Here is a 27,780-nt window from a genome sequence, read left to right on the forward strand (position 1 = left end):
CAAGGGGCGCATCCATATCCCTCAATTGCTAAGAATAAACACCATATTCTGAGTCATATAGGACCTGGGATATTTCCTTTTGCTTCATTATTAAATGCTTTTGGAACACTTTGGACCAATAACTTGGTTTCTTTCCACTTCACAGCATTCCCATTTCATAGGAGAAAGAAATACATTGTTTTTGCTGTTTATTTTACCCACCCACCCCAAATTGAACAGACGTAAATACACTTTGAGCAAGGAACAGATGCAGTCAAAGTTGGCCTCTATATAATAGACGTAAGACATATGAATTTTAAAAATAAATACAAGATGTGATCACAGATATTTGATGCTATCCATTTGTCCTGGTCACCACTTTATCTCAATGGAGAAACAGATTCTTTGAAAGGCACATAGTTGCAAATAGCATAGCACCGATTCAACAGCATTATATCAGTAATCAGCTTAGAAATGCAATTGTCCTTTTCTTATCCTAAATAACGTAAACTAAGCCTTTCCCCTGTCCCTTTATCATTTTGTGTGATATGAAATGAAGTGCTTCTATGGAAGTGAACATTTGTAAAGTAAAAGAAAATACCATTTTCAATCCAGGGTTTCCGGAGGACCGGGAATGGAGGCAACTGGGCCTGGAAACTCTGGGGGCTGTAGGGCAGGTCACTCTATCAAGGTGGTGATGGGCCGAGGATGTTATGGTGGGAACCGGAGTGCCGGCCATCTTCAGGGAAGATGCCCCTGGTGTTTGTTACTGGTGGCGTGTTCCTGCCCTCCGCATTCAGACCCAGGCCCTGGTCAGCAGATCCTTGAGGGCCCCGGCCTCTGGCTGCTGCTGCTTAACACCAGGTCAGTTAACAACAAGGCCCCCCTTATATGTGATTTAATCACAGAGGAGGGGGCAGACCTGGCGTGTATTACTGAGACCTGGCTGGGCCCAGACGGTGGGGTAGCCCTTTCAGAAATGTGCCCAGCCAGGTTTCAGGTGTGGCATCAGCCAAGATGCCGGGGCAGGGGAGGAGGGGTAGCCGTTATGATCCAAGAGTCTCTAGTGGCCTTCAGGGGCACTGCTCCGCAAGTGGCCGGTTGTGAGACCCTGTTTTTCAAGTTGGGTTCCCAAGAGCAGTTGGGGGTGTTGCTGCTGTACCAGCCTCCCTGCTGTGTGGCAACCTCCCTGCCTGAGCTGCTGGAGGCGGTCTTGGGGCTGGCGGGGAGTACCTCAGGCTTATGGTTCTGTGGGGCTTCAATCTGCCATCCCTGGGGCATGCCTCGGAGGCGGCTTGGGAGTTCATGGCCACCATGGTGGTCATGGGCCTGTCCCAGATTATTCAGGACCCAACTCGAGACAGTGGCCTCATTCCGGACTTGGTTTTCTTGTCGGAGCAGTGGCAATGTGATCTGAGGGGAGAGTTAGACCTGTCCCCATTGTCATAGTCAGATCACGCCCTGGTGGCCTTGAGATTCTCTGGTGCTGCCCCACTCCGCAGGGAGGCAGGGCCCATTCAATTGGTCCACCACTGGCGACTGATGGACCCAGTAGGGTTTCAGAGGGAGCTGGGGGTTATAGCAGAAGATCTACTGCACGGTCCAGCAGCAGCCCTAGCCACAGCCTGGAATAGGGAGGCGGCTGGAGCCTTGGACAGGATTGTGCCTGTGCTACCTCTCTTGCCTCATCCAACCCGGCACTCCCCATGGTTTACAGAGGAGCTGCAGATTTTGAAGAGGATCAAGAGACGTCTAGAGCGCCACTGGAGGAAGACAAGGACTGAATCTGACCGAACACAAGCAAGAGCTGCTATTAAGGCCTACCTTGTGGCGGTAAGAGCAGCAAAACATCAATATTTCTCCACTCTTATTGCGTCCGCAGAATGCCACCCAACAGCCCTGTTTAGGATTACCCGATCCCTATTGGGTAAGGGGGATTCGGTGATCCATTTACAGGGCCATGCAGAGGAGTTTTCTGAGCATCTGCAGGATAAAATCACTCAGATTCGTTCTAAGTTGGACTCTAAGCATGAGGCACAGTCTGGGGAGATGCCGAGGGGATGTTCTTACCCTGTTATCTGGAAACGGTTTGATCCTGTTGGGCCTGAGGAAGTGGACAGGATCCTCCAGACTGCAAATGCAACCACATGCCATCTTGACCCATGCCCCTCCTGGCTGGTAAAATCGGCTTGGGAGGTGACTTGTGGTTGGGTCTAGGCAATGGTTAATACATCCTTGAGGGAGGGTGTCATGCGCTGCCTACCTCCGAGTAACACACAGACACTGATTCCATTGAAGCAGGCTCTGGTTTATTCATAGTGTAGATACAGTGGTAGAAAAAAGCTGAGAGTGACAGGAGCGCGCCGGTGCGGGGTTTAAATACCCCGCGCCGGTCAGCGCCCCCTCACTCGAGGTTACGTCACCCCCCCTTTGTCCAACATGCTGTCTTGCCAGTAGGTGAGGGGTTGCGAGGCCCCGCTGGCGCTCCGGGATCGCCCATCATCGGTTTCCCTATTCCTCCGGTGATTGCTGTCAGCTGGGCGATCTCCGTTGCGCTAGCGCTAACAGCTTGGGTGTGCCTCGCGATCCGTTTAGCCATTGTATCTTGTTCTTTCGTCTTTGTGAGTTGATGGCTGCTTATCTTGAGCCCCTTCCCCTGTTTCCTTGTTATTGTCATGTGTGCCATTGCGCTGATGTCTTCAGCTCAACGGCACTCATGACAGAGGGGGAGTTTCCAGCTGCCTTCAAGGAGGTGCTGGCACACTCCCTCCTCAAGAAGCCATCCCTGGACCCTACTATACTGTGCAATTTTTGCCTTGTCTCCCACCTTCCCTTTTTGGGAAAGGTGGTTGAGAAAGTGGTTGCATTGCAGCTCCAGAGGATTCTGGAGGAAACGGATTATCTGGACCCCTTTCAGTCAGGTTTCAGGCCAGAATATGGGACAGAGACTGCATTGGTTGCACTTATGGATGATCTCTGGCGAGAGCAGGATGGAGGGAGTGCATCCATCCTGGCTCTTGACCTCTCAGCGGCTTTCGATACCATGGTATCCTTTTGGGTCGGCTCGGGGTTGGGGGTGGGTGGTGTAGCCTTATGCTGGTTCACCTCCTTCCTCCAGGGCTGGTCCCAATCAGTGGTGATAGGAGAGATCTGCCCCTTGACCCCATCACTGTGGGTGCCGCAGGGTTGGGTTCGGTTCTCTTCTCCTATTCAACATCTACATGAAACCCCTGGGTGAGATCATCCGTCACCACAGGATGAGGTACCATCAATATGTGGATGATACTCAGTTATATATCTCCATCCTGGGTGAGGTAAGTGATGTGGTAGCTGCCCTCTCTCAGTGCCTGGGGGCTGTGGGGGTCTGGATGGGGAACAACAGGCTTCAACTGAACCCTGGTAAGACAGAGTGGCTGTGGGTTGATGGCTCCTCTGTATCCGGGAAGTTATCATCTTTAGTTCTGGATGGGGTTGCACTACCCCATTCAGACCCAGTGCATAACTTGGGGCTCCCCCTGGACTCACGACTCCTGCTCGCAGAGCAGGTGGCAGTTGTGGCCAGAAGGGCCTTTGCGCAACTTCATGTTGTGTGCCAGCTTTGCCAACTTCATGTTGAGGGCCTCTCAATCCAGTTTCCTGGATTGAGAGGCTCTCCGAACAGTCACTCATGCCCTGGTCATCTCCCACATAGACTATTGTAATACGCTCTACATGGGGCTACCCCTGAAGAGTATACAGAAGCTTCAACTGGTCCAGAATGCAGCGCGTGAGCAGTTATTGGTGCCCCAAGATCGGCACATGTGACACCACTGCTGCGCGAGCTGCACTGGGTGCCAGTTTGCTTCCGGGTCCAATTCAAGGTGTTGGTTGTCACCTTTAAAGCCATACATGGCATGGGACCAGGTTACCCAAGGGACTGTCTCACCCCCTAACATCGACCCGCCCCACCTGGTCATGCGAAGAGGGCATGCTACAAACCCCGCCAGTGAGGGAATTCCACCTGGCGGGGTCCAGGAGGCAGGCCTTCTCTGCAGTGGCACCCGCCCTCTGGAACATTCTGCCCCTGGAGGTGAGGCAGGCCCCTTCGCTCCCGGCCTTCCGGAAGAACTTGAAAACCTTGTTCTGCCACCTCGCTTGGGGTGGGAGGGGCACCAGTTCATCTTGGGGGTGGGTAGTATCATAGATCTCTCCCCAACAAATAAGATCTGTGCTGCTTGGATTTTATATTTTATATCTATTTTATCTTTTTATTGATCTATTTATATTGTAATTTATATGTTTTAGTTTTGATCTTATTGTAAACTGCCCAGAGTCCCCTTTTCAGGAGAGATGGCCAGTGATAGAAATTTGAAAAATAAATAAATAAATAATAAATGTGATCCCAGCTGCTTCACTTATAATTTGGGGAAAGGTATTAAGCATAATAGTGGAGAACATGCTTCAAATGCCAAATATCCTGGGTTCATTCCCCAGCATCTCCACCTGAAACATACTGCCACACAATAATAGACTAGGGAGACTAATTATCCCCCTCAGTGAAAGGGCACTTCATATACTCCTATTCAACTAGTACATATTGGATTGAGCCTTAACCTCCAAGTCCAGATGATGATGCCTAAAGTTACTAGGCACTCTTAAGTTAAGAGCCCTGTCCATCCCTACGCCCACTCCCATCCCAGCCATCCCATCCTACCTTCCAAATAAAAGGGAAAGTAAATGTAGTAACCACCAGACACTTTAGGCCTAATACTATATTACTACTGTCAAGTTTATAAGCGCTCACACATAACTGAGACCTGTTCATCAGTCATATACATCAAGGAGTTTTCTAAATAAAACAATAGCGTTTTGGTATCAACGATCAGGAAGGCAAGTTTGTGTTGGGGTGGTATTTATTATTCCTTCTGAAATCCTTGTAACTGTTTGAGATAACTCTATGGTGTCTATCTGAATGAGAGTTGGGAAGAACTATACGGTTTTACTTTACAGAGTTTTGGCCTTGAACTGCACTAATTCTTTCCACTCCCTCCCAGACTTTGAAGTCAGTTATAGAACTTTTGTGGCTTTCATAATTGATTCCACACCAACTTATTTCCATGACTTTCAGATTTGTGAAGGGAGAGAGGGACAGAGAAAGGGACACCAGCAGCACCACTCTGAGATCTACTAGCCCCTCCTTCCACAATGTCTGAACTCCAGAAGTGAATTGAGCACAGGTTTTTCACTTCCATATCACTCTTGGTTTACCCCCCCCCTTTCATCTTTTTAAAGATATAAGGAGTGTGTGTATGTGGTCATTTTATTACTACTGTCGTTGAATATTTTGAAAAGTGTTTGTTTGTTTATGTGCTATATTTGTTACCTGCCCCCATATTATGAATATTGTACAGCAAAGTGAAACAGATGAGAAATAATACCAGTTAAAAATAGAACAGAAATGTACATGTGTAGAGGAATATCCATGTGCCAGTCAGCTAATGCTGAAAGCTTGTTGAAGAAGGAAGATTTTCAGGATCTTCCTGAATACAAGAAGGGAGGGTGCCATCCGACTCCTAATATTCCAAAATACAGGAACTGCCACCAAGAAGGCTTTTCATCTCGCCCAAGGCCCATAAACCTCAAACAAAAAAGGGGCTCTTAGCAGGCTTTCCTGAGATGTCCAAACCAGACAGGCAGAGTTAACTGTGGCAAGACGTAGCTGTTATAACCTGGTATTGTGCCATTGTATAAGGGGCCTGACTAGCACTTTAAAAAAAAGTCTTGTAAATTCACCACAAGTCACCCAGAGATTTACTAGTACACCCAGATCTACCTTTTGCCTTTCCCTTGATTTATGACATTAGAATGGTGTTTATAAAGAATTATAAATTCTTTATATTATTGAATGAGGTATACTATATGTGGTAGCCAACAGTGGAACACAGTATTTGGAAGAAGAGGGGGGAAAACCCTGATGAAATGCTCAAGATTGCATCAAGCCTTAAGGGGCAGACAGAAATAACGCTTCTTGGGATTCCCTGCTCATGGGGGCTTGAGGCTGGAGAACAAGTTCAGCTGAGAGATACTGGACTTTTCTCTACAACAAAATGCAGGCAGTCTGTGGCCTTCTTATTTCATTCCTCTCCTCAAAAACAAGAGAAGAACACCAGTAATGGAACCACTTAATGCATTAGCCTCCTTTCTGCATCTGAGATCAGTTGTCAGAAGTGGGTGAAGTCAATTTTAGGGTGTGTTGAGTGATACTACATCTCTGTGTCTGTGCGTGTGTGTCTATTTCTACCTATCTATTTTCATGACAGGTACGTATATGTATCTGCATTTCTACTGTTCATTTTCCATAAAGAAAGAAAGAAAGAAAGAAAGAAAGAAAGAAAGAAAGAAAGAAAGAAAGAAAGAAAGAAAGAAAGAAAAGCCCTTAGCAAGATTATTGTAGTATTCCAGCAATGGAGGAAAAGCTGTGAGTAATGGGAACAACCTTTGCACATATCTCAGGCAGAAGTGAAGAACCACTTGAATCACCAATGGAAAAGAAAACATAGATAATGACTTCCATGATATTAAAAAATTAAAATGCCTAAGTAGGGTCATGATGCTTTTTTGTTTGTTTGTTTTAGGCATAGAAGGGACTGTTTTGGTTGTTCGTCTCATGAATAATTTGGGAGGAAAACATTGCTGCAATAGGTCTTACGATAATGCATTTGCTTTGAAGCAAAGTTATTTTTATATAAAAAATGTGTGAGTATTGGTTGATGTTCCCATGAAGCTTTCTTTTTGCCAATTAAAATATTGCAGGTGAAGCAGAGATTGAGAGTGACGAGGATGATGACTATGATGATGACTGCAAAAAATCATCAATGGATGAAGTAAGGAATGAATCATTTTGAAGTACAAATTGTCCTGGCGTGACTTGGAAATATGTTTACATAGTTGTCCACATGAGTCAGTATTGTACTGCCATCTTGTGGATATCAGAAACCAAAACCCATGTATCAATCAGGTATTTCTCACTGCCTGTCCAAAACGTATGGAAGAGATCTCCAGTTTTAGATGAATTTATTTGAGGCATATCTAGTCCTCTGCTTTCCTGTATCTCCATACCTAGTTCCCCTGTGCCTTATTCATATGTGGAAAAAGTCTGGCTCCAATAAGATGAAAATACCCATCAACTCACTCTATGTCTTGATCACTGTCTTTTCTATTCCTCTCTCATTGCTGCTGGTTTTTAAGTTTCTAAGTCTTGGATTTTAATTGCTGTATATCACTGTTTTATTTTATTATCCTATGCAAAAAAAAAAAAAGACCTCCCCAGGAGAGACAGAAATTAGCCCTATACATGCACAAATGTAATATTATAGAATTGCAATATTAATATGTAAGCACTTTGTAATAAACAAGAAAGGTAAAATTATAACTGAAATGTTGCTGGCATGTGCTTGTTCAAAAGTAGAAGGTAAGGTGAGTTCTTATAACTGTTGGCAAAATAATCTCCTTCTGGCCTTGTAGTAATCTCTTTGTGACCATAACAATATGCAGGATCCATTGCTATTATCCATCCATTAATTTCCAAACTCTGAATATATATCTTTAAAAAATAAAAAAGTTAAGTCTTCCAAGATTGATGTATGAAATAATTTCTGTCTATAATGACTCATTGTAGCATATAATCAGATAATATCGACCACTTTCCCAGTAGTTAGTTGAAGCTGTTTGTTTCTTCTAAAAAAGACATGTAAGAGTCCAATACACATGTAATAATTTTGCTGAGTGAATACTAGTTTAAATCTATAGTGGTGGAAAATATGGGTGTCAAAAAGGCTTTCTGTTGATGTTCATGCACCAGCATTCCAATTCTTTATTCCATATCTCCCTGTCTAATTTAGTATAATGAAGCAACCATTTGTAAATAGCTCCCATAGGCTTTTTATTTTGGAAAGAGTATATTCAGTGACAGCAGATGCTGAAATGTGTAGAGATGCTGGCCCATATATACTGTGGTATATTGCTTAGAGAACTGAATTAGCTCTGAGTAAGTAAAATAAAATAAATGGTTGGCTTATGTGTATTTCTTTATCACACTTTAGGATTATTTATTTACTTATTAATCTAATTTATATGGCCACTGTATAAATTAATCAATTTAAAACTAAATAAAATTTAAAATGAATTTAAAATTAAATTTAAATAAATTTAAAACTAATTTCTCTCCCTTTGGGGTATGGAAACTTTTAAAAGAGAGGAGCAGAACTATTTCACTCCTGTAGAAGTTCAGTCAGCCTTCTCAATGAAAGACATTCTGTTATTGACATTAGTCTACCTCTGTTCTAGGGGACAGCTGGAAGTGAGGCCATGGCTACTGAGGAAATGTCAAACTTAGTCAATTATATACAGCCTGTAAAGTTTGAGTCATTTGAGACTTCTAAAAGTAAGTATGTGGATTATTCACTTCTCACCACTTGGCGTTGGCTGGGTGTAGCGTGTATCATCAATCTTCTTTGCATTTCCAAGACAAAGTAGTAAACTGAAAAATTACACGGTGCCACTATTTGTTAATACTGGATTATGAAAGTTTCCAAGTTACATGGGGATGTTTTGGCAGTTCCTCTGAAGAGTGAAGCTTTAAGTTTCTTCCACAAGACAGCTGTGAAATCTTCTGGCAACTTCTTAAGGAATCTATTCACTTACTAATGAACAGGCTGGACAGTGTAAAAAAAGGGGGAAAAGCCCTCTTCCTCTCAGTTCGGAGAGAGGTAAGATGGGCAAGGTGGGCTTATGCTCCACAGTATTTTAAAAGTAGTATTGTGGTACTATTGTATTGTGCCAGAAACTTGGTTGTTTTGTGGAGCAAGGTAGAGATATTAAAGGTTGTTTGCATTGTTTTGGTTTATGGTGTTTTTTTATTTTCTGCAAAATGTTTTCATTTACAGGCACAACACAGAACAGGAATGCACACATTGGATTGTTTTTCTTATTTTTAAATCATTTATTAGAAATTAATGGTCCGTACTTAAGATTTCCTGCTGGTTGTTGCTAAAAGCACCTTGCTGGGAATGTCCATTACTACATTTTCCTTACTTAGAGCAGAACCCCTTTGAGACCCTGTCCTGCTTCACTTCATTTGACAGAGTAGGCAGTTGTGTCTTCTGCTGCTACCTTTTCAAGGGAAGTCTGCATCCGCTGAATTACAATAGGCACTGCTGAAAGGAATTATGGCTTCCAATGCTGTCTTCAGTTTTTCTGCTAGGCAACTTCTGATATTTACAGCATGCTCTACTTGTTTTCTCAAAAGATGTTTACACCTGACTGAATCTAGTTATTACTGGCAATGGATGAGAATGATGAATCACGCTATTCATACTCATTTTATTGTTTGTTTACTTTGGAAGATCACTGAATAAATGCATGTATGTAAAAGCCTCATGTGGATATTTCATACAGATGGGAATTTGGGGAATTATAATTCTTTATATTTGAAAAGCACAAAATTGAAGAAGGCTGGTATGTATGCTTATGCCAATTCTCTCTCTCTCTCTCTCTCCCCATATATATACTTTCACAGCCTTATGACACAATATGGAAAATCATTATCTTTACAATACATACCTTAGTTGTCAGTGTAATGTCTCTGCACTTCAGTATTTGTCTAGATCTGTCACTGTTTTTCTCCTAAGGAGCACACATTTCATGGCTACAGACTCACCATCCCAGTGAATTTTTGAGTCTAGCGTAATTAAGACTACTAGACAACCAGTGACCCATTGGGTCATCATTTCAGAGATATTTCCTTACCAGATTCCTCAATGCCTTCAACAACAGCTTCTAATGTGCTGGAAAAGTTCTTAAAAATTCTGGGAGACATTTAGAGATGTATCTGCCTTGAAAGTAGCCAACGCTGAACTGTATAGCACAGTCAAACATCAGGAGCTGACCATAGCAAAAGTTTTATGACATTTTGTATTGTGTCATAAAATATTTTATGACAATTTAATGTCATAAAATGTTTTATAAATTTTGCCAAATTTCAGTCCCATGGGAGTCACAGGTCCCAAATTTTGGGCACATTCTGTAAGTTAGCCCATTTGAGGTACTTTGGTTCAAAAACTGTTGCCCTACAATACACCATTTCGCCCAGTTAAAGATTACAAAGTATCAAACAGACACGAGAGTTTTAGTAGTAGATAGATTATTACTCTACAGGTGGTCCTCCGGTTACAACTACTCATTCAGCAACCATTCAAATTTACGATGGTGATGAGCGATGCATGAGTGGTACTTACAACTGGTCCTTGGAGTTCCAGCCATTGCAGCATCCCAGCAGACACATGATCGCAATTTCCGACATTCCCTGCCGGCTTCCCACAGCAATGGGGAAACTGGCAGGAAGGTGGAAGTCACGGTCACATGAGTTTCTCACTTAACGATCCCCACGGTCCTTGCTTAACGATGGCAACCAAGGATGCCAGAACTGCCATCACTAAGCGACACAGTCATGTGATAACGTGCTTTACAACTGCATCGCTTAGAGATAGCCATTCTGGTTCCAATTGTTATAACCCAAGGACTACCTATATTTCATCCTACTGAGTTGGAACTGCCTATTGACATTATCTTACTTTTAAAATACATAACAAGAACAGATGGGTTTCTGTACTTTCACCTTCAGCAAATGATTTCTTGAGTCTTCCTCATTCCCAGCCATCAAAGTCGTATTATCAGCATTTCTGGGGTTTTTTATATAACAACTTTAACTCTTATTTCTATTTCTTCTAGTCCAGCATTTATATGCTATATTCTACATATGAGAACCAGTTTGGTATAGTGGTTAAGGCATCAGGCTAGAAACTGGAAGACTGTGAGTTCTGGTCCCGCCTTAGTCACAATGCCAGCTGGGTGACTATAGGCCAGTCCCTCTGTCTCCTTCAGCCTTAGGAAGAAGGCAATGGCAAACCACTTCCGTAAAACATTGTCGAGAAAATTGCAGAGACTTATCCAGGCAGTCTCCGAGAATCGGACACGATTAAACATGATTGAGATTTTTTTTTTTTAAAAAATCTGCATATAAATTAGGCAACAGTGTTGACATACTCTTTTCCCAATTATCTATTGGATATTAGCAATGTGATTTTGGTGCCTTTTCTGCTTATATATCTGTCAGTTCTCATACATGGAATTATTCCACATATTGTTGAATTCTGGATTACAAGGTCTTGATAATATCTAACCAGCATGTGAGACAAGTGCCATTGTTCAGTGATTTTAGTATTCTTTTGCACTTGGGGGCAGGGTGAAATGAACATAAATCTGTTCCAGTCCCTTGACCAATACTAGTTTACAAACTAAACGTAACACTTGAACTGCATTATTTTGGAAGCTTTTAATCAGTACTATTGGTTTCTCATGAACTCTTGCAGTTTTGTTGATAGCAATATTTTCTATACCTTCTTCACTTTCCAGAATGTCCAGTGGTTAAACTTTCATAGGCATCATTTCAAGCATTCTGTAATTAGTATGACATCCTTTTTGCTGTTGTGTAAACAATATACAGATAGTCCTCAGCTTATATCCATTCATTCAGTGACCATTCAAAGTTACAGCAGTGCTGAAAAAATGGATGTATGACTGATCCTCAAAGTTCCAGCCATCGCAGCACCCCTGCGGTCACGTGATTGCAATCCAGGCACTTGTCACAGGGAGCTGTGATCATGTGATTGCCATTTGCAACCTTCCCTGCTGGCTTCCCACCAGCAAAGTCAGTGGGGAAGCCGGCCGGGAAGGTCGCAAGTTGCTCCGATAAGTCTCTCTGGCTTTCCTGCACTTGTGCAGCGCCAAGTCCTCCACCCCATGGCCTTCCTGCACTCTTGCAGCACAGCAGCACCCCCCTTCCCCAGCCTCCCCCAACTCACATGTAGCCTGCACTGGGCCTCCCAGGTTATATCTAAGCACCAACTTTGACCCTCTTTTGATAACATGGCTGCTCCTTCTGGGATTTACATGTAGAAAATCTGATGCTCTCTGCTGTGAAGTGACCATTCCGGTCTATTTCAGTTAGCTGATTCTGTTAGTTAAAGCATGTTTGCTTTAATATTGACTTTGCTTTGATTCATGATTCTGACATTATGTGTATCAGTGTTATGCATATCTTTGTAGCACTGAACTTTCCTTTTATCTCTGAGCATATTGGCAGCTGGATATCCTTTCCCCTTTAATCCAGCCATAACATAAGGGCCAGCGATACTTACCCTCTGTTCTTCCCCAGTAGGTTCTTGGAATCCCTCCAACCTAGGAGGGTCCAGTATCAAGTTGACATTGCCATTTAGTTCTTTTGGTAGAATACGAAGTGGTTGCCTTTTCCTTTTCAACTGGATTGTATGTAGTTTGGCCTCTTGTGTATGACCTGCCCATTATGAGCGCACACTCCCAACAGTGTAGCTCACAGCTTTATTAGGGTAAACAGTCCATGCAGGGAGTAAGTGGAAATAGTTCTGTCATTTTGTGGGTTGCCTGTGTGTAACCAATGGCTTATTCCAAACAAATCTAACTGGAGCAAACTCTTTTGAAGCTACTAAAACTGATTAATTTTTTCTCGCAAAAAACTGAGATCACTAAAACTTTGCTGACTCCAGATGTAAATTAGTGTTATTGAAGGGTCAGGTGAATGCACAATGAATGGGAATAGATGAACTCAGTAATATGCAGTTTTTTTTATATGCCAAACCCTATTAAGGGCTTGGCGTGTAAAAAAACTACACCCAACCCATTGTAATCATTACAAAAACCCAATATATAAACACGAAAAACCCAATATATAAATATGATAAATAAATTCTAAGTGCTCCCATCTCCTTTATCTCATGCTCATTTTTAAAGCATTCCCTGCAATATTCTGCCATTGTTTCTTATTTCTCAGAATACCTGTTTCTATGAATAAATATGCCCAAGGCTAGCAATAATAAAATTAACTATGTTACAGATGACACAAAAAATAGGAATATCAAGAAATGCTGATATGATATAAATATAAATTCTGTCTGTCTACCTATAATGTTTTCCTCTCTGCCTAATAATAGAAGCATCTTATTTATAATAATTATGTATGTTTTCTTTCTTTCTTTCTCTCTCTCTCCCCCAATCAGATCACCTGAAATTTTGATGAGCAATAGAGAAAGAAGCAAAAATAATGGCTGCCATGTAGTTTCAAAAGGAGAACAATTATTTCCACCTCTTTTTATAGCCTTTGGTGCAAAGTGATAATCTCATTCCAGAGCCTGACCTATTTAGATCTGTATGGCGCCATCCTTGTTCATTCTCCAAAACTCTTACAATCTGCTTTTTGAAACTCACTGGGACTGAGATTTTGTAATAAAGTATTTGTGCCCCATCTTTTTTTTTTCTTTTTCATCTTCCATGGCTATACAAAGCAGGTGGAAGACTGGCACAAAGTGGTTAGGATGGGTATTTGGGTCACTACAGGGTTGTTCTTTGTTGTGCTCTGGTGGCAGTCGAAGGAATTGACAATCTTCTTTGTAGTGACTAGGAGAACTTAGAAAATTGTCACCTCCCAATTGGCTGGCTTACTAAAGGCAACCCATTAATCAGCGAAACAGCTATCTGGATCAGCAGGGCTCTACGAATATGCCCATGTATGAATATGCTACTGTAGAAACCTCCATGTGGGTAGATTTCATCACAGAATTGCTGTGGTATAGCGTTACATGCATGCTATTATCCCCTGTTTAAAGTGTTCAGAATGACCTTGAGACAGAAATTAGAAAAGCATCCAGCAGAGAAAGTGTTGTTGCAAATGACTGACATAAATTACTCTCATACAGACTGGGAAAATAGGTATTTCATTCACAAGAAACATAATGATTTTTTAGATACCATAACTGACTGTGACACAGAAGAGATTAGGAAACTAACCAACATAGAGATGAGACCTCAGTTTTGGTCAAGGCCTTGCATAAAATGTGAGTGTTGCTGAAACTATTGGAGGCAGTGGCCCCAGTGTTACCAAACCTAAGTTACACTGTATATAAGACGAAAATTGCTAAGGAAGTCTTTTGACAGTCATATTTGATTTCAAAAGAGGAAAGTTCCTGAAAGGACCTGAAAGGGAAGATGTGAGGACACTGGGAAGGGAGGAGATTCCTCAGACTGAGTTTAGTGCTTTGCCTACTTTTGTGCAAGGGAATGTGGAGAATGCAGGGATACTGCAGCCTCCAAGGGGGAGAGAAATGTAAAGTTAGAATGAGATTGATTAAATGTGGGAAACATGATAAATGGGTTTGAATTTATTTAAATATATGAGTTGATCGCTAATTTGCTTGCAATAAAGCTAAGCCTTTAGCTGCGTCATGGGATTTCTACAGAAGGCAGCAGTAGCTGAGTTCCTAAATCTATGACTGACAGAAGCTGAAAGGCAAATTTGACGGTGTTAGTCAAATTTCTCTAAATTCTCAGGAGGTACTCAAAAGTATGATAATAGACATTTGGTTAGAATGTATACTTTGGAAATATTTATATTTCTAATATTTTTCTGCTTGGGATGCATTGAACTTTCCTAGCCCAGGGTAAACATGCCATTATGAATTTTGAGCATTATATTGATAACTGGCAAACAGAGGGAGAAAACATAGAAGCAGTGAAAGACTTTGTATTTCTAGGTGCGAAGATTACTGCAGATGCTGACTGCAGTCAGGAAATCAGAAGACACTTAATCCTTGGGAGAAGAGCAATGACAAATCTCGATAAAATAGTTAAGAGCAGAGACATCACACTGACAACAAAGGTCCGCATAGTTAAAGCAATGGTGTTCCCCATAGTAACATATGGCTGCGAGAGCTGGACCATAAGGAAGGCTGAGCGAAGGAAGATCGATGCTTTTGAACTGTGGTGTTGGAGGAAAATTCTGAGAGTGCCTTGGACTGCCAGAAGATCAAACCAGTCCATCCTCCAGGAGATAAAGCCAGACTGCTCACTTGAGGGAATGATATTAAAGGCAAAACTGAAATACTTTGGCCGCACAATGAGAAGACAGGACACCCTGGAGAAGATGCTGATGCTAGGGAGAGTGGAGGGCAAAAGGAAGAGGGGCCGACCAAGGGCAAGGTGGATGGATGATATTCTAGAGGTGACGGACTCGTCCCTGGGGGAGCTGGGGGTGTTGACGACCGACAGGAAGCTCTGGCGTGGGCTGGTCCATGAAGTCACGAAGAGTCGGAAGCGACTAAACAAAAATTGCTAATAATATTAAACTCATGAAAAAAATATATAAATACACAGAAATCCAGAATTGGCAAAAAAAAAAAAAACATTGATCTGATGAATGACCACAACATTAAAAGAAAAAAATAAGGTGATTGCAGAGATGCCAAATGAATTATTTGTGTCTGTTCTTGCTGCAAGGGGTTTAAAACAACTCTCTGTGCTGAAACTGATACTTTCAAGAAGAAAGGAAGGGACCCTAAATAATGCTGCAAATAGTCATGAAGATTATTAAAAACAAATCTTATGGACAGTATGAAAATAAGCAAATCATTGGTCTAGATCAGCAGTCTTCAGACTTGAGATACCTGAGTAAGCTTTCTCAGTGTGAAAAATCCATGTGGAAACAAATATGTTTCATGTAATACCTTGTCACAGACTTCTCTTTTTTAAACAAAACAAAGGAATAAAGATCTTACAATTTCACTGTAGTCATTAAGAGTAAACTGTCATGTTGAACCCCTGGATGACTCTATGGAGCCCTGGAGCTCTGGGGAACATGGTTTGAATATTGCAGGTCTAGATGATAGTTGTCTGGGAGTCCCCCCCCATCACCTATCTCTGTACAACTAAAACTCTGCTGTTTGTCTGTTTGTAAAAGGTGTGTAATTGTGTGTGTAACAGTGTGTAAATACCATGTAAACAGTGCATCTTCGGGCAACAATTTTTGAACCAAGGCCCCTCAAATGGGCTAACTTATAGAATGTGTCCAAACTCCAGGACCCATGACTTCCATGGAATAGAAATTTGGCAAATTTTATAAAACAGTTTATAACATAAAAATTATCATAAAACATTTTATGACATAATACAACATGCCATAAAACATTCACTGTGGTCAACTCCTGAAGTTTGTGCCAAACAGTTCAATATGAATGACATGGGCTATTTTCAAGGCAGATACATCTCTGAATGTCTCCCTGAATTTTTAAGAACTTTTCGAGTGAAGGCGGCAGATTGGAAGCTCTGCCGTCGTTGAAGGCATTGAGGAATCTGGTAAGGAAATATCTCTGAAACGATGACCCAACAGTCGCTGGTTGTCTAGTATTAAGAAAAACCAGGCTCATCCAATGTAAAATGGTGGGGGGACAGATAAAAATATGTACTTAGAAATGTAAACGGGGTTGGCTGTTGTCTTCAATATCTGAAGTGCACTGACCCCTGCTGCCAGAGCATAAACTGTTATATGTTTTTCCTACTTCACAGGCATTCCTGGGTTTCTAGTTGACCTCTGTACGAACTGAATGCTGAACTAGATAAATCTTTGGTGTGATCCTGCATGGATTTATTTTTGTTCAGTAACACAAAACGTAATCCTAAATAAAAAATTTTGTGATGGGTGCAAATCTATTCCGTTTTTTTCTTTTTAAATTACAGAACGGAACAAGAGTTTTGAAATGTCTTCCTTTGTGGAAACCAAAGCACTTGAACAGCTCACAAAATCTCCTGTTGAGTTTGTGGAGTATCTTTGAAATTGAGAAAATTATCTTAGAAAAACTTTTCAAACCTGAGGAATAGAGGCTGCTGAGGACCCTTATTGAAAATTAATTTAGGTTGAAGAAACATGACGTGCAACACCAGTATAAGTACAGTACTTCAATAGCAAAAAGATGTTGATAAATATATCAAATGTGGGTTTTTTTTCTTCACAAAAGTATTCATCGTTTTCAATTGGAACTTAGAAGACAACAGTAACATAGAAGTGCATGGGGTTTACATTCCTAGTTAAATGTTTATCAATGGTATACTGTGGATATATCTAAAGTTTCCCAGAGTGGATTCTATGTGGATAAAATTTAGCGTAGAGCAGATGATATAAATTTGATGGTTGCTCCATGGCATCTCCAATTAAAACCAAAAGAAGCACAGTAATTGGTGATAAGGAACATAATTACTGCTGGAGACTCTGAAGAATGGCTGCCAATCAGACGTGACATTTTTGGATTAAAACTCCACTATTATGAGGAAGTTTTTTCATGTTTCCAGTAGTGAGATTATAGTCTTCCTCCTGCCCCCATTTATCAAATTTTGTGTCAACTGAGCAACAATTTTGTTCCAGAATATATAGTGTTTTGGAACATACTAATCCATCCATTTATTCACCTTGAGTTTTGTAGATTTATTTCCAGGATCTGTTCAAGAAATAAGATCAGTCCTTGGATTCTACCAATCTTTTTCTTTGCTGCTATTATATTTTATATAATATTTTATATTATGAAGAGTCTAAAGATCTCATTTGCAGCAAAACTTTAAAAGCTTGGCACAGATACAAGGCAGAATTCATAGTGGCTCTTCAGACTTCTGATTCGGTAAACCAGCACTTTGTGGGACTGTGAAGGCAATACTATTACATAATGATGGCAGCCATTTTTCAGCTCTTCAAGTGCCACCATACATGGCTAAGATATCCAACACCTATGTCAGGTGACAAGGCTCACTATATCATGACTGCATGGGTAATGATGTGTGAATGCTTGATATCTTAGCACCCATAGTGTGAACGTGGGCACAAAGTTGTTTGGGGGGGTTTGCTCTTTCCCACAATAATTCCTGTCAAACATATGCATAGTGCAAATCAGAATCTACTTTGTTAAGGTTCTCAGAATTATTTCCCTTCCTACCTATGAAGATGATAATAGCAACTGATAAGAGAAAACTATGGGCTGAATGTTGCATCACCATTTATTATAAAAAGTAGGTACAAGCAATTTGTTGGGTAAACCTTTAATCTAGTAGTTTCTCCAGTTGTATTTTGTCTTAACCGCTCACAATTTAGGTATAATAAAATGCAGCTGAGCCGAATTTACCCAAAAGGGACACGTGTTGATTCCTCAAATTACATGCCTCAGCTCTTCTGGAATGCAGGCTGTCAAATGGTTGCTCTCAACTTCCAAACTGTAGGTAAGCTTCATGTTACTGTATGTTTTCTGATAACGAGGAATAGTGGATAATGTGAAAGCTAGTTTGTGAAAAGTTAAAGAAACTAAAGAGTGGCATGCTTACTTCTGTTGAAACCAACTGCTTCTTAAAAACTTTGGTTTGAATAAGCAATGTATGTAAATAGAAGCTTTTTAAGGAAATCATGACTACCACTTATTTCATTAGTCCTTTTAAAAACGGGTTGGTTTTCTTAATGTTTCTTTGATGGACGTTATGATCCTATCTCCCTAATGATATTAAAACATATTAATAACAGCAGTGTATTTGATTGGGAAGATATAATAAGCATATGAATATGAACAGTAAAGAACTTGTGAATATAGACAGTAGGAAATTAATATTGGCAAGTGATTGTTTGTTTATTTCTGTTCCCTATTAGAATCTTAAACATGATGATGTAGAAAGCCTTTCATTTACCTGATTCAGAACTGTATTACCAATTCGATGCTGAGAATCCATATTTTCAAAGATGACCAGTGTGTGTGAAATCAACATGAAAGCACTAGCTACATTATTAAAAAGTGGCATGTGGTTTTAATGAGCTTGGCAGCACAGTCCGCCGTTATTAATTATCAGAGGGGTGTGTCTCTAGCAGCTGACCACATCACTTCTGCTTAGTTACAACTGCCAAACATATAGTGAGGCAAGTGACATTGTCTCTCCCTCCCTTTCATCCAAATAAAAATTAGACCAGAATTTAAATAGAATCTCTTTCAGCTCTGTGGAGGGGATAAGGTGCTTTTTAAAACTTTCAATACATAATGTAACCAGACCATGGACAAAGACTAAGAGGTCTCTTCACCCAGCTGGTTTTAGTCCGTGCAATTGGACTGTTATATTGCACAGATTCAGTGGGCAATGTAACAGTGAAGTGGAAGATTTATCACAGCACTATAGGCAAAAATCACAGCACTTTAGATGCTGTTGTTGATGAGCATATTCAGAAATACCCTATCTGTATGTACATAAAAATCTATTATTTATCATTGTCTTGGATGTAGTAAAAAAAAAAGCCTTTGTGAATAGTCTTGAAAATAAACACAAAGTGTATGTTGAATGGAAAACTGGCTTTTTAATTTACAGACGAACTTCACGATATTAACTTTGAGCATTTAAAGAGGATGGGAATCCTTCAGTGGAATTTCAGTGTGGTTCTTTTGTCAATTTGTTAGTTTTTCTCTGCTGTCCCATTAATATTTATTTGTGTAGTACCCCATAACAGGATTTTTTTTATTATTTAGATTTGTCTATGCAAATAAATATGGGGATGTATGAATATAATGGCAAAAGTGGGTACAGACTAAAGCCAGAATTCATGAGAAGACCAGACAAGCATTTTGATCCATTTACGGAAAGTATTGTAGACGGAATAGTCGCAAACACTTTGTCTGTAAAGGTAGGTATGCCGTTGCTCATTTAATACTGTTAAATTGTATAAGCACCTTGAACGTGATATACCAAAATAACTTCTCATGCACTTAGAAACCAATTCCCAATTTTTTAAAAAAGTCTGAATCTCATATGTGCAAGTTATTATTACAGTAATAAGCATATTGAACAAGTCATATCTGTAAGCAGAAAAGTAGAAATTATGCCCACAACTGAAAAAAGGGAGGTGATACACATATTGGGACAAGAAAAAAAGCTTAATTAACTTACCTACTATTTTAAATAGGCGGTATACTCTCCCCTTATTTATTCAACCTATATGCTGAATATATATTAAGGGAAGCTGGTTTGGAAGGAAATGAGTGTGGTTTTAAAATTGGAGGAAGGAATAACAACCTGCACAATGCTGATGACACTACCTTGATAGATGAAAATGCAAAGGGTCAAGGAGCATAGTAAAAAATGGGACTAAAATTAAATGTAAAGAAAACCAAACTAATGACAACAGGTAAAACAACAAGCCTTAGAATTAATAATGAACATATCTAATTGGTGGATAGCTTCTGCCGTTTAAGATCAACCATCAACAGTAAAGAAACCAGTAGTAAGAAATACACCACAGACTAGCACTTGGTAAAGCAGCCATGGAGACCTTGGAAAAGATATTCTGATGCTGTGATGTGTCTAGACCTACAAAGGTCAGAATCATGCAAGCCATGGTATTCCCTGTGACGCTCTGTGGAAGCGGAAGTTGGACTTTGAAGAAGCAGAATAGAAGGTGTATGGAACAAAACCCAGAGTTTTTACTCAAGTCACAAATGACCAGGCTCAAATTATCATATTTCAGACACATTATGCAAAGCCCAAGCTCTCTGGAGAAGGCTCTATTGCTGGGAAAGGTAGAAGGAAAGAAGAGGACAACCAGCAGCAAAGTGGATAGACTCATTTAGAGTGGCATTGAATGCACTGTTGGAAGAACTGATATTAATAGATTTTCAGTTTGGGGTTGGGTTTTTTTGGACTCTTTTTTAATTTAAGTTACGCTATTCTGGTTGACCCTCTCTAGCTTCCCAGGCTGTAAAGGAGACAGCTGGAGATTTGTACTTTCAGACTTGCAAGATTTACAATAAAGTAGAATTAGTTCATCTGGTCATGTTTCCTGTCTGGTCTACCTGGGAAGGCTGATGTCAATCTTGCAAATCTTCCACCATCTCCTTTACAGCCTGGAGAGCTAGGGCGGATCCCTTCTGAGCCTCTTTCTCCATCCATATGCAGCTGCGGGCTCTGCTGTCTCTTTTCCGACTGTTCCCTAGGCAGCATCTCTTCGCCCCTTCTTTCAAGGTCTTTCTCACATACCATTACACATTGCTTGGACCCAATCACACATCATCTCCCAGGAGGCCTCCAGCCAGGAGGGACATGGGTCTAATACCATATACAGGTGGCCAAACTCACAGCCCCAAGCATGGACTAGCTTGGACTAGCAGGATCAAACTCATCCCAGCTAACAAAGCCAGACCTCCATAGGACCTGCCTTATAGCCAACATCCAACTTAGAGCAAATCTGAGCAATTTTATCCAACAGATGCCTAGAATATTCTTCACAATGGCCTTGCAGGTATGACTCAGGCTCCCTCCTACCAAGTTGGGACCTAGGCACTCTCAGTAGAGTTGCCAATTGGCTATCTTTGTACTTGTTAAGGGAAGAAAAATATGTACCTTTTGCCACCTTTATCACCACAAAATAATCCTGAATAAAGACTCTAACCCGTGTATGGTCAGAGTCACTCTTTGTTGTCCCCAAGGGGCACTCTAAGTGTCTCTTCTGTTATTTCATCACTCAAAGCTTTTCTATAAACTGAGGGGAGCCAGATAGGCCCATCCGATCCAAGGCCTCAGTTGAACTGTGCACCAGACCTTCAGGAATGAACCCAGGCTCCCTCTAAAACCCAACTGGGTCCAACAGGCACCTGGGATGGACCGGCCAAATGGGTCCTAGCTCCCTGATTGCCTCCTTCCAAGGCAATCAGAGAGCGATCAGTCTATGGTGAGGGGCACCCACCTCCAAACTAAGTCCTGTTATACATTTTCTCCTGATTGTAAGCTTTACGTATTAAGAAAACAAGTCATTTAGTCAGTGTGTATTGTCTTGCAGCAGGGGTGTGTTAATAGAAAGTCTAAACCTTTCATTTTTAGATCATTTCTGGGCAACTACTTTCTGACAAAAAAGTTGGAACTTACGTCGAAGTGGATATGTTTGGTCTGCCTGTGGATACAAGACGAAAAGCTCTTAAGACGAAGACATCTCAAGGCAATGCTGTGAATCCTGTATGGGAAGAAGAAGCCATAGTGTTTAAGAAGGTTGGTATTTGTATTTGATCCCTTTGCAAAAGAATAATGTAAGGTTACTATATTTTGATTTCACTAAGTTGTATCTTTTTAAAATTCTGTCTGCTGTAGTTCTGTTCCACTTGAGTCATAAAGAAAGATTTCTTCATTTCTATAATTTTAGATTTCTAAGTGCATACTGCCAGAATTTTATTTAATCTAGTTGAATTTATTTATTGATCTGCCCATCTTTGTATTTTATTTGGATTCTTCTTTTCCAGTCTCGTTCTGATTTTAGTAATAATGTTGGCACTTGTTTGCCTAATGGAACCACAGAAGGAAAGAGTGGGGTTAGGTAGTGAATGGGATAGAGGTGGAATGTGATGGGAGCCTATCAGTGGTTTGTTGGGGCATCCCAGGAGGATGACTGAGGCGCCAGGTTTTAGTTTTGTTTTTATGGTCTTTATTGTGTTTGTAGTTTTATTGTTGTTGTGAGCTGCCCAGAGTTGTGATCTAAGATGGGTGGCCATATAAATCTTTTAAATAAATAAATAGAGCCTCCTTGAAAGTCATTCGTTTTCTTATTGTTTTATGTTTTTTGTTTATACTTTTATTTCTGAAGTTTTTTATATTTATATTTTTTTTATTTACCCAAGTATACCTATTATTATTATTATTATTATTATTATTATTATTATTATTATTATATAGGTCAGAATTTTTATATCTATGATCATTTCGTATTTTGCCATTAAGTACATCTTACCCTTTTTTATTTATTTTATTACATTTCAATGCTTAGGTTATTAAGCTGGAATATTAAAGGTATACGTAATGTTGAAGGGACGCGGTGGCGCTGCGGGTTAAACCGCTGAGCTGTCGATCGGAAGGTCGGCGGTTCGAAACCGCGCAGCGGGGTGAGCTCCCGTTGTTAATCCCAGCTCCTGCTCACCTAGCAGTTCGAAAACATGCAAATGTGAGTAGATCAATAGGTACCGCTTCGGCAGGAAGGTAACGGCGTTCCGAGTCGTCATGCTGGCCACATGACCCGGAAGTGTCTATGACAACGCCGGCTCCAAGGCTTAGAAACGGAGATGAGCACCGCCCCCTAGAGTCGGATTCGACTGGACTTTACGTCAAGGGAAACCTTTACCTTTACCTAATGTTGGTAAGCTTAAAAATTGTTTTAAAAAGCTATGCAGTGAAGAGGTGTAGAGGAGCACAGCCTTGGAGAAGGTATGTGGTGACCATTAGCTAAACAAGGAAGCGGGAGAAAGAAACTTAAGACTGTCCTGCTTTGACTCTGTTTGGTATAAGAGGAAGGGGAGGGAATAGACTGTCAGGCTTTCAAGATTCTGCTATTGCAGCCAATGTGAAGTTGAGTTCTAGTATTTCTTGTGGTGTCAGTCTTGTGACATGGCCTACTTTGAAGGGCTGACAGGATGTTATCCTTTTACACATAGTTTCCATGATGAAAAATCTTTTGTGTCTTATATTGGTTGGGTGGATTTGTCATATATTAGTTGTAATAGTACTAAGGCTGCCAAAGTCATGATTTTATTTAACAAATCTATAAAGATTTATAGGGCTCAAGAATATGTAGATAATGGATATTTTATTATTTTTTTGAAGACATTTGATTGACACATTGGTATGGTAAACTTTAACAGTCCTCAAAAAACTATGTAGAAGCATTTCATAGATGTTTTTCAAAATTGTTTACTATGTCTTTTGATCACTTAATTGTTAGTGATCTAAATCTTGTTATGGATTTTCAATGAGATAGAAATAGTCCTCCAAAAATATATTTATAATTAGAACTGGAAAGTGATGCAAGGTTACATTTGGTGGGTATACCTATTTGGTGGGTATATCATCCTATATACTTTTATTTCCTATGCTCACAGGATCTGCTTTAGACTGATGTGGCAGGCCACTGAGGATTTTTTTGGCTAAGCTGAGACTATCTTTGAAGAAGGAGGTTTTAATTTACCAGACTTTCAAAAATATGATTAGACATGTATTTTATCATTTATATTTAACTAGAATGAGAAATTAAGTGAATATCAACCTTTATGGGCTTCATGGAAAGGTATTATCTATCTCAGTTAGGTTCCTGGCAGTTTCTTCAGTCATATAGCAAAAAAGATCTTTCATTTACTAGCATACGTGCAGTTCAGATATATTTGAGCCTTATTGGGGTGTAGATTTGGTTTTGATGCTGAGTCATGAATGCTTAGCTTTGTGGAAAAACTACTTTAAAAATAGGTGGGAAGACGTTCTACTGGGCGGAGTCTGGAATAGTTGGACACTAAGAAATGCTTAAGTTCGTCTTATTGGCACTGATTTTTATTAGACAAAGAAATTTCTATTTGTAGTTGTTGAAAATCCTTAAAATAATCATTACAAAACACAAAGTGATTTTAAAGATTTTCAGCAATAACAGGTAGAATGTCCTTGTGTAAAACACATCAGTGCCAATAAAATGAACTTAAGTATGTCTTGATTTCTCAGTGTAGACCAGACACCTTAGTTGCCACAAAGAAGCCTGAAATACTATCATTTTTTAATGTCTCTGTTTCTGAAATTAAAGCAACATCAAAATTATATCAGCAACTGAAATATAGTTTTAAAGTTGAAATTACTGGTGTTTATGCCTTATGGAATTAGAATATCCAATAATGGAACATCAATGGATCTAAGTTTTTAAAAATGTTAAATGTGCTTCTTTGGATTTTGAAATTATTCCATGAAAAGATTTCATCCCAAGTCTGTGGGACTCCTCAGAGAATGTATCAAAAAGATGTAGATTTTCTCTATTGGCAATGTAAGAAATTTGAGGGTATGTTCATGATATGGTCATGTCCAGTTTTGGGTACTTTTGGGGAAAATATTGTAACATCTGTAGGTAGATGTCTGTCATGCGCTGCCTCCCCCTGAATAACATTCAGACACTGTCTTGCGAATCAGGCTCTGGTTTATTGCAGGGCAGGTACAGCGTTGGTAGAAAAAAGCTGAGAGTGACAGGAGCGCGCCGGTGCGGGGTTTAAATACCCCGCGCCGGTCAGCGCCCCCTCGCTCACGGTCACGTCACCCCCCTTTGTCCCATGCGTTGCCCTGCCGGTGGGTGAGGGTTTCCGGGATCGCCCATCATCAGGTTTCCATTCTTCTGCTGATTGCTTTCAGCTGGGCGATCCCCGTTGTATTGCCGCTGATGGTTTGGGTGGCTCCGTGATTCATTTGGCTATTGTTTGTTGGCCGTTAGTCGTTGTAGGTTGATGGCTACTTAACTTGTACCCCTTCACCTATTTCCTTGTCATTGTCATGAGTGCCATTGCGCTGATGACTTTAGCTCAACGGCACTCATGACATACTGCCCCCTTTCCGAATAGTGTTCTCCCCCGGGTTTCTGGGTTTTCCCCGTGGAGCTGTCAAAACGCCACATTTTTTTTTTTTTTTTCAAAGTTCCCGCCGGAGTAGTTGTCGCCCCTCCCTTTGCTCCTCCCTCTACCACGTGCCTTCCCAGGGTGTGTCCATGGTGCGCATGCTCGGGTTCTGACCTGGCGTGCGCATGCTCCAACCACACCCTGTTTGTTTGGCTCAGTTCGGCGAGGCGAGAGGCGTGGCTGGTCGGGTGCTTCTCAGCTCCAGGTAGGGCCCTTCTTTTCTTATTTAGAGTGCGTCGCCTTTGTTGTGTCTCCTGGGCGTTGCCCCCAGGTTGCCCTGTTGACTTGCTTGCCACTCCCCCGCGGCCGGGGGGCGGGGGGAGGGTGCTGGCGATCGTTTGTCACCACCCCGTGGGCCCGGGGCGGGGGGAGTGAGTCCCGGGGGGGGGAAGGTCCACCCAAGTCGCGGGCTTGGGGGGGGCCCTTTCCCTTGGGGCACGGGAGGCGGGGGGAGGCCTGCGGGGGGGGGGGTTTGGTTTTGCTGACCTTGGTTGCGGTTTGTCGGGGTATGCCCGGTGAAATGCTCTGGTCAGGTCAGGCGCGTTAACGTTGTGCGCCGCCACCCATTCCGGGTGGGGGAAGTGTTTCCACCTGACCAGGTAGTGTAGAGTTCCTCGTTGCTTGCGGGAGTCGAGGATGTCCCTTATCTCGAAGTGGTGTTGCCCGTCGATCATAAGCGGTGCGGGCTGTGGCGTGCTTGGGTGCCATCGGGAGGTGGTTGCCGGTTTTAGGAGGCTGGTGTGGAACACCGGGTGGAGCCTCCGGAGGTTGTGTGGCAGGTCCAGGCGTATTGCTACCGGGTTCACTATTTGCGTGACTCGGAACGGCCCGATGTACTTAGGCCCCAGTTTTTTCGAGGGTTGGGTTGACTTTAGGAACTTGGTGGATAGATAGGCCATATCCCCCGCCTGGAACGTCGGTTGTTGGCGCCGGTGCTTGTCGGCCTGCTCTTTGTAAGCAGCCTGTGCCTCCTTCAGCGCCGCCGTGATTACTGGCCATGCTTCCGCGATCTTCCGTCCCCAGTCGCTGGCGTCCACCTGTGGTTCCGGGGGTTGAGGTAGCTCCGGTATGGGGACGAAGTCGCGCCCCGAGACTACTTCGAACGGAGTTTTCCCCGTGCTCGTGTGGACGGCGTTGTTGTATGCGACTTCGGCGAACGGGAGCAGTTCAGCCCAGTCGTCTTGGTGGTAGTTCGTATATGATCGTATAAATTGCTCTAAGGTGGCATTAAGAACCTCAGTGGCTCCGTCCGTCTGCGGATGCCAAGCCGTAGATAGGGCCTGTTGGGTCCCCGTCAGCTTCAGGAAGGCCCGCCAGAATTTGGAGGTGAACTGTGTGCCCCTGTCGGTCACCACACGTGCGGGACATCCGTGTAGCCTGTACACGTGGATGAGGAAGAGTTTGGCTAGTTGTTGTGAGGATGGGACCGACGTGCAGGGGATGAAGTGGGCCTGCTTTGAGAAGTAGTCCTTCACCACCCAAATGGCCGTTTTCTTCTGGCTGGGTGGGAGGTCCACTATAAAATCCATAGAGATTTCCTCCCATGGGCGGGAGGGTTCTGCCACCCGTTGCAATAGCCCCGCGGGTTTGCCTGGTGCCCGTTTGGCCCTAGCGCACGTTGGGCAGGACGCCACGTAGGTTTTTACGTCTCGCCTGAGCGCGGGCCACCAGAATTGGCGCCGTGTTAGGTGTAGGGTCTTGAGGAACCCAAAGTGTCCCGCTTGCTTGGCGTCGTGTGACCTATGCAGGATCGCCTGGCGTTGCGAGTCCGGGACGTAGATTCTGCCTTCCCCCCATGCCAGGTCTTGCGCCATCGTTACCTTGTCGGGGTTCGCCAGGAACCAGGGGTCGGTTTTGAGGGCGGCGGCGAGGTCCGTGCGCATTCCCCCTGGTAGTTGCGGTTGGCTTCTTTCCGTCGCCGGTTGTCCCGCCGTTGGCTGCGCCGTAGCGTCGAGCTGCCTCCGTGCGCCGCTTCGGGTGGTCACGGCCATCCCCAGTTGCGAGGCGGATAGGACCGTCCCAATGGTGTCTGGGGCGGGCTCTTCGTCTTGGGGCAGTCGGGAGAGGGCGTCGGCCAGGAAGTTCTTCTTGCCCGGCATGAACTTCAGCTGGAAATCAAAGCGGCTGAAGAATTGGGCCCATCGGACCTGTTTTGGGCTAAGGCGTCTAGGCGTTCGTAGGGCCTCGAGGTTCCGGTGGTCCGTCCAGACCTCGAATGGTTGGGTGGCTCCCTCGAGTAGGTGTCGCCATGTCTCTAGTGCCGATTTCACCGCGAAGGCTTCTTTCTCCCAGACGTGCCATCGCCTCTCTGTCTCGGAGAACTTCCTTGACAGGTAGGCGCATGGTTTCAGGAGCCCCGTGGAGTCTTTCTGTAGTAGGATGGCTCCCAGGGAGAAGTCTGAGGCGTCGGCTTGGACCACGAACGGCCGTTCTGGGT

The 27,780-nt window shown here is 42.4% G+C and overlaps 1 protein-coding gene across 1 annotated transcript in view; it reads left to right on the forward strand.

The window, feature by feature from the left end:
* Window positions 1–27,780, forward strand: part of PLCB1 (phospholipase C beta 1) — a 496,305-nt gene that overhangs the window by 376,662 nt on the left and 91,863 nt on the right. Inside the window, exons 15-20 of the mRNA XM_063316122.1 lie at window positions 6,772–6,842; window positions 8,305–8,401; window positions 16,618–16,702; window positions 18,017–18,141; window positions 19,422–19,576; window positions 21,766–21,930. Of these exons, the coding sequence (XP_063172192.1) occupies window positions 6,772–6,842; window positions 8,305–8,401; window positions 16,618–16,702; window positions 18,017–18,141; window positions 19,422–19,576; window positions 21,766–21,930 (698 nt within the window). The remainder of the gene's footprint in view (window positions 1–6,771; window positions 6,843–8,304; window positions 8,402–16,617; window positions 16,703–18,016; window positions 18,142–19,421; window positions 19,577–21,765; window positions 21,931–27,780) is intronic.

The sequence above is a fragment of the Candoia aspera genome, chromosome 1 (assembly GCF_035149785.1).
Source record: "Candoia aspera isolate rCanAsp1 chromosome 1, rCanAsp1.hap2, whole genome shotgun sequence".
In the NCBI taxonomy this organism is placed as follows: domain Eukaryota; kingdom Metazoa; phylum Chordata; class Lepidosauria; order Squamata; family Boidae; genus Candoia; species Candoia aspera.